The sequence below is a fragment of the Cyprinus carpio genome, chromosome A2, assembly GCF_018340385.1.
Source record: "Cyprinus carpio isolate SPL01 chromosome A2, ASM1834038v1, whole genome shotgun sequence".
Lineage (NCBI taxonomy): Eukaryota > Metazoa > Chordata > Actinopteri > Cypriniformes > Cyprinidae > Cyprinus > Cyprinus carpio.
The window spans coordinates 3,379,264-3,386,633 of NC_056573.1; the positions used below are offsets into that span (position 1 = coordinate 3,379,264).

The following is a 7,370-nucleotide window of genomic DNA, read 5'->3' on the forward strand; positions in this document are numbered from 1 at the left end:
GTCAGAACTTTGGTTATATTTCACCTTAAAAGGTGGGGACGAAGCTGCGTACTACATTTGTAAAGCAGGAGTGTCCAATCAGTGTAATCAAAGTGTGTAATCAACCAATGAATGCATTTCTTATATTTTTTTCTTATAGTTTTTTTCTGCTCGAGCTTAATGAATGAGTGTGTGTGTGTGTGTGTGTGTGTGTGTGTGTGTGTGTGTGTGTGTGTGTAAAAATAAATTGAACCATTTTGACAGGAGACTAATTTATATTAGTGACCACTTTATTGTACTTGGCATCTGCAATTTGAAGCAAATGTTACAAAACACATGACTTGTAACTTCCACAAGATTCACTGATCGTTGTTCATTGAATGACGGTTCACAATTATGGTGTAGCGGACTGTTTGCATTGCTATGGGAATTCTCAGATCAGCTAAAAGCAATGATTTTGAAAACTACAATGTAAACGACATGCCTATTAGCTCTCTTAATGGCGAGCGTCCTCCTCGTCTTCGATATCGTCCTCTTCATACTCGCCTATTTCGTCAGCAGTGGCGTCTTGGTACTGCTGGTACTCAGAGACCAGGTCATTCATGTTGCTTTCTGCCTCTGTGAACTCCATCTCGTCCATTCCCTCACCAGTGTACCAGTGCAGGAAAGCCTTGCGTCTGAACATGGCGGTGAACTGCTCTGAAATCCTGCGGAACAGCTCTTGAATGGCTGTGCTGTTGCCGATGAACGTGGCGGACATTTTGAGCCCACGTGGCGGGATGTCGCAGACTGCCGTCTTGACGTTGTTTGGGATCCATTCCACAAAATAGCTGCTGTTCTTGTTCTGGATATTCAGCATCTGCTCGTCCACCTCCCTCATGGACATACGGCCACGGAAGATGGCTGCCACGGTGAGGTAGCGGCCGTGGCGAGGGTCGCAGGCTGCCATCATGTTCTTGGCATCAAACATCTGCTGCGTTAGCTCTGGAACTGAAAGAGCACGGTACTGCTGGCTACCACGACTTGTCAGGGGCGCAAATCCCGGCATGAAGAAGTGGAGGCGAGGGAAGGGCACCATGTTAACTGCCAGCTTGCGGAGGTCGGCATTAAGTTGACCTGGGAAGCGCAGGCAGGTGGTGACTCCGCTCATGGTTGCTGAAACAAGGTGGTTCAGGTCGCCGTAAGTAGGTGTGGTGAGTTTAAGTGTGCGGAAGCAAATGTCGTAGAGTGCTTCGTTGTCGATGCAGAAGGTCTCATCAGTGTTCTCCACCAGTTGGTGCACAGAGAGCGTAGCATTGTAGGGCTCCACCACTGTGTCTGACACTTTGGGTGAAGGCATGACGCTGAAAGTGTTCATGATGCGGTCGGGGTACTCCTCACGGATCTTGCTGATGAGGAGGGTGCCCATACCAGAACCGGTGCCTCCGCCCAGGGAGTGTGTGAGCTGGAAGCCCTGCAGGCAGTCACAGTTCTCGGACTCCTTGCGTACCACATCCATAACTGAGTCCACTAGCTCTGCTCCCTCTGTGTAGTGGCCTTTGGCCCAATTGTTCCCAGCTCCGCTTTGACCTGAAAGAAAGCCCATGTGTCCCAGTTTAAACACAGAGTTTGATTAAATTGGGTTGGTTTCATTCAGGGCTCCAACCCTGCTCCTGGAATTACTGTCCTGCAGATTTCAGTTCCAACCACAACCAAACACACCTGTACCAGCTAATCAAGGTGTTCAGGGTTACTTGACAATCACAGGCAGGTGTGTTAGAGCAGGGATGGAACTGAAGTTTGCAGGACTGTTGCCTTTTCCAAATACCCACACTTGCGGTCTTTGCACTTGATCGCTTGACTACTTATATGACGTATTTTCTGTATTTGGCCCAAGTGTTCAAGGGCGGATCAAGACCACAAGTGTGTGTGTGTGTGTGCAACTTTTCATTACCTGATAGGACACACTTTAATTGGAAAGGTTTGGAGCGGTATTTGAGATCGTGTGCATTTAAGGGCACTGCGCTTTGGAGTTTTTAAGATCTGGACAGTCTTGCGCACTTACTTCCTGTCGTGCGCACGCACTCTCAAGTGGCCAAGACCGCAAGTGATGTTATTTGGACAAGGCATGTAGCTCTCCAGGAGCTGGGGTTGAGATCCCTGGTCTACAGAGTATGATGTATGATGAGAGCTACGATAAAAACAGCACCATAAAAGTCGCCTGGACAATGTGATCTAGTTGTGTGAGGAATAGATGGAAATGTAGGTCACTATTTACATGTAATTATGTCATTAATGACTCACCCTCATGCCGTTCCAAACCCGTAAGACCTCTGTTCATCTTCGGAACACAGTTTAAGATATTTTACATTTAGTCCGAGAGCTTTCTGTCCCTCCATTGAGAATGTATGTACGGTATACTGTCCACGTCCAGAAAGGTAATAAAAACATCATCAAAGTAGTCCATGTGACATCAGTTCAGTTAGAATTTATTGAAGCATCGAAAATACATTTTGGTCCAAAAAAAAAAAAAAAAATGACGACTTTATTCAGCATTGTCTTCTCTTCCGGGTCTGTTGTGAGCGCGTTCAGTGACGCCGCTGACGTACGACGGACCCTCTGATGTTACATGGACTACTTTGATGATGTTTTTATTACCTTTCTGGACGTGGACAGTATACCGTACATACATTCTCAATGGAGGGACAGAAAGCTCTCGGTCTAAATCTAAAATATCTTAAACTGTGTTCTGAAGATGAACGGAGGTCTTACGGGTTTGGAACGACATGAGGGTGAGTCATTAATGGCATAATTTTAATATTTGGGTGAACTAACCCTTTAAGTGAGTAATTAATGGCTTTATTTTATTCTAGATTCATTGCACACAAACTGAAATATTTCAAGTGTGTTTTGTTTTAATTCTGATGGTTATGACTGTTCACAGAGTGCTGTATCGAAATGTAGTCATAGAAAGTTGACTGGAAGGAAAAAGTGTGGTAGGAAAAGGTGCAGAAGAAACAGGGATGACCACAGCCTTGGAAAGATTGTCAGGAAAAGCTGATTCAAGAGCTTGGGAGAGCTTCACAAGGAGTGGACTGAAGCCAGAGTCAGCGCATCAAGAGTCACACGCTCGGACGTCTTCAGGAAAAGAGCTACAGGTTTCACATTCCAAGAACCAAGCCACTCCTGAACCAGAAAAAATGTCAGAAGCAACTCACCTGGGGTAAGGAGAAAAATAACTGGATGTTGCTCAGTGCTCCACAGTCTTCTTTTCAGATGCAAATTAAATTTTGCATTTCATTTGGAAATCAAGGTCTGGAGGAAGACTGGAGAGGCACAGAATCCAAAGTCCAGTGTGAAGTTTCTGAAGTCAGAGATGATTCGGGTGCCGTGACGTCTGCTGGTGTTGGTTCTTTGTGTTTTATCAAGTCCAAAGTCAGTGCAGCCATCTTGCAGGTGATTTTGGAGCACTTTATGCTTCCATCTGCTGACAAGCTTTATGGAGATGCTGATTTCATTTTGCAGCAGGACTTTAGCACCTGCCCACAGTGCCACAACCACTTCCAAGTGGTTTGCTGACCATGATATTACTGTGCTTGACTGGCCAGCCAACTCACCTGACCTGAACCTCACAGAGAATCTATGGGGTACTGTGAAGAGGAAGATAATAACTCCTTCAATAACACCTCAGCAGTGCCACAGGCTGATCACCTCCATGCCACGCCACACTGAAGCAGTAATTCCTGCAAAAGGAGCCCCAAACAAGTATTGAGTCCATAATTAAACCTTCTTTGGAGATCATGAACATTTCTGTTTTGTAAATCTTTTTTTGATTGATCTTTGAGAAAATATTCTAATTGTTTGAGATACTGAATTTTAAATTTCCTAAGCTGCAAGTCATAACCATCAGAATTAAAACAAAAAACTCCTGCAATATTTCAGTTTGTGTGCAATGAATCTAGAATATAAGAAAGTTTGCTTTTTTGAATTAAATTACAAAAATAAAGAACTTTTCCATGAAATTCAAATTTTTTGAGATGTCCCTGTAGATCACAGTTTTCTCTTCCAGCCCGTTCTCCAATCCCATTCAAATTTGGAATGTCAAGTTGCACCAAGTTGGATATTACACCCGAATTGGATTTAGTCAGTATATAAGTTTAAAGGATTGGTGTACTATGTTGTTTTTACAGTCTGCTCTATTTCCAGTAAAGACAGCAATATACCTACAGGAAAGTTCTGTTTCATTCTTTGTTCAGGGGCTAAAAAAAGAAATGCAAAATGCAGCGGTATACTGATTACAAACATTATGATGCCACCTATGCTATGAATATGTAAATATGTGCTATTTTCTTAAATACACAACAAACACTTAATGAGAATGATGAGAGGGGTGTAGTCCAGAAAGCATCTGATCATAGGGCTTTGGATATGTTTGCATCAGTTTTCCAATTTGGCAGTCGATTCAAGTGAAGTCATGTTTATTCTTCTAGTGCTTTATTGCTTCAAAGCAGCTAAAGTATTGCATAAAACTGTCAAATAGTTCTTCAGTTTCAGGAATAAGAAATTCAATTAAAATTGCACCATCAACTATGGAGCAGCTCTTCGGTGTGCTCATGTTTTTACTTCTGACCTTGATGGGAGTTTGCACTGACAAACTGTTTGAACCAACAAAACGAACTCCAAATGAACATCGTTAGGCCGGATTAAATTCAAAATTGTTACACCCATTCGTTCTTAGATTTCAATTCAAGTATTTTATCTTGGCCTTAAACCTTTGAAAGTATGTTTCATTTATAGTGTGCATTGATGGATGGATTCAATGCATGCACACTACCTAGTGGACCTTTCTATTTGAGCATTCAATCACTAGCACATGCTGTTGTCTGCGTACAAGTCTGCATAGTCGTGCTACATGCAAAACGAGACGTTTTGGGTGTTTTTGCTTATGCATGTGCAATATCTGCATTGAACGTGAGCATGATTTAGGATTGAGACTATGGCAGAGAGGAACTTTTCAATGAATAAGCAAATTTCTCATGAAGCTTTAGATCATGTGGAATACTGCACACAAATTGTATTGGCTGCTTTCATGGTGCTTTTTCATCATTCTTAGAGCTCAGCATCTTCAGACCTTATTTATGTTTGTTTTATAATCGACGACGGAAGCGATGCATAGTTTAAAGTCTACGGTCTGTCGTATGTGGGATCGAGAAACATACCAAACACAAAGTTATCTGGCCTGAAGATTTGTCCAAATGGGCCGGAGCGGACCGAGTCCATGGTGCCAGGCTCAAGGTCCACCAGGATGGCACGAGGGACATATTTGTTTCCTGTGAAATAAAACAGGTGTGGTGTAAACATCCAAGTCCATCCAGTATCACATTCATGAATTTGAGAAATTCCTATAAATTAATTTGAATGCACAATGTAATATATGACTATGCATGGATTATAAATGAATGCATCATTTAATCCCCCCACTACTTTGTTCTCATGTCTGTATTGCAACTGCTGATCCTCTTTATATAAGTGCGTCATCATCCATCTTCCCTGCCCTGCTCCACCATTTTGAGAACAACAGCAGCAACAACAACAAGGACAGAGAAACGGGTTTCTCTACAACCATAAACACACATCTGGTCATTCTGAATGATTGTGCTAGTACCCCACAGCGAGTATTCAACGCAGTCGCATCAAAAGTGAAAGTGAAAGTGATTGACGTTTAGTTTAAAACCACAGAAATGCAAAACCAAATTATCATATTTTAAGCAAAACTGTGAACAAAGAGCAGAAGTCGGGTGAAACGTAAACAAATCTGAAATTAAAAATCTGTAATGTAGACTATAAGAAGGAGGTCAGATGGACCACGCCTTTGTAATCGTCAATAACAGTCAGCTGCTGTCTACAAAACCCATTATCTGCACCCCTTGACCCACTAAACATCTAATCAAACATCAAAATGCTCCATGCAAATACATATTCACACATTGCTTACCAGATGCCTCATTGTAATAAACATTTATCCTCTCCAGCTGCAGTTTACTGTCACCTTGGTAACTGCCAGTGGGGTCGATCCCGTGTTCATCACTGATCACCTCCCAAAACTGAAACGCACAAGTAAATGCTGGATACATCATGGCCGTTATGCAATGACACAGCAGTCCCCAGCCCTGTCCAGAGCCACTGCTGACCTCTCCCACACCCGCTCAGAAAACACGCACTTAAAAAGGATTTTCTTGCAATTCATAATGAACAAAATAATAATAATAATAATAAAAATAAAGTTATTCGTAACAACACATTTCTTTGCATTCTTTCTTTTACAGTAAAGGTGGAAAATACTGCGTGGTATCTATATAATCTCACCTTGGCACCAATCTGGTTTCCGCACTGTCCGGCTTGAATATGAACAATCTCCCTCATCGTGCTGCTGCTGCTGCTGCTGCGAGTAAACGATACTGCGTGTGTCACTGCAGCTGATGCGACTCTGCCTTTCTGTCGCTGACCGGAGTGCGCTCTCGCCGGCAGCCAATCACGACCCGCGGTTTTGATGCAGTGGACGTGCCGCAGCATCGCGTGTCCTTCCGTCACACCGACGCGGTGACGCGCTGAAAATGCTGACTCCCAAACACACACACACACACACACACACACACACCTGTTACAAAATGTTGCAGAATTTGATTCACAAGTTAGTTGTAATCCTAGTTTTGTTTCTATTTCACATTCAAAACGAATATTTATTTATTTAATAAACATGAAAACATCTCCGTCATATTTAATTAATCATGTCTTTTATTTACATGGTTAGCCATGCAGTGGTGTAGCCTTTCAGTTTACCTTATATAATTTAGTAGGCCACTCAGTATTCTGGTAAGGGTCTTAAACCGATTACTGTAGATTAGTCATGTTATGTTACTCTACACTGCCCAAAACTTCACATTTAAGATTGTGTGCATTGTTTAACAGTTTGCTGCAACAAAAGAGCTGTGATGTCATCAATATCATACATTCCCATCACATTTTTGAGCTTACTGTGAGTAACACTGCAGATTTTATTACCAAAAAATGTTTTATGTTGACTAATATAAATATATTTCTGTTAACACTGAATGTCTTTAAAGAACTTATTTTCTTATGATTCCAGTTAGTCTAGTTATATTGTAGTGTTTTTTTTTTGGTCATGTGAGTTTTTAGTTGCAAATCAAGGGATTTTATGTGATAAATGTGTCCATTGTAGTTTATCTGGATAAAAACAATATTTGCCTCAGTTTATTTATTCATTTATTTATTTATTTATTTATTTATTTATTTATTTATTTTATAGAATTTATGTGCATCTTGGCATCTCCGTCCAGCATTTTTTTTTTTTTTTATGTGATATCCCAAAACTTGCTTAAAAATAGGTGGAT

At 41.5% G+C, this 7,370-nt stretch overlaps 1 protein-coding gene across 1 annotated transcript; it reads right to left on the minus strand.

Moving 5' to 3' along the window:
• Positions 1-248: 248 nt before the first annotated feature.
• Positions 249-6,490, minus strand: LOC109104109 (tubulin beta chain-like). Its single transcript, XM_042769457.1, has 4 exons — positions 6,325-6,490; positions 5,954-6,062; positions 5,178-5,288; positions 249-1,548 (listed from the first exon to the last, which is right to left on the minus strand). Exons 1-4 carry the CDS (start codon positions 6,379-6,381, stop codon positions 476-478), a joined length of 1,350 nt encoding a protein of 449 aa, XP_042625391.1. The 5' UTR covers positions 6,382-6,490; the 3' UTR covers positions 249-475.
• Positions 6,491-7,370: the final 880 nt, after the last annotated feature.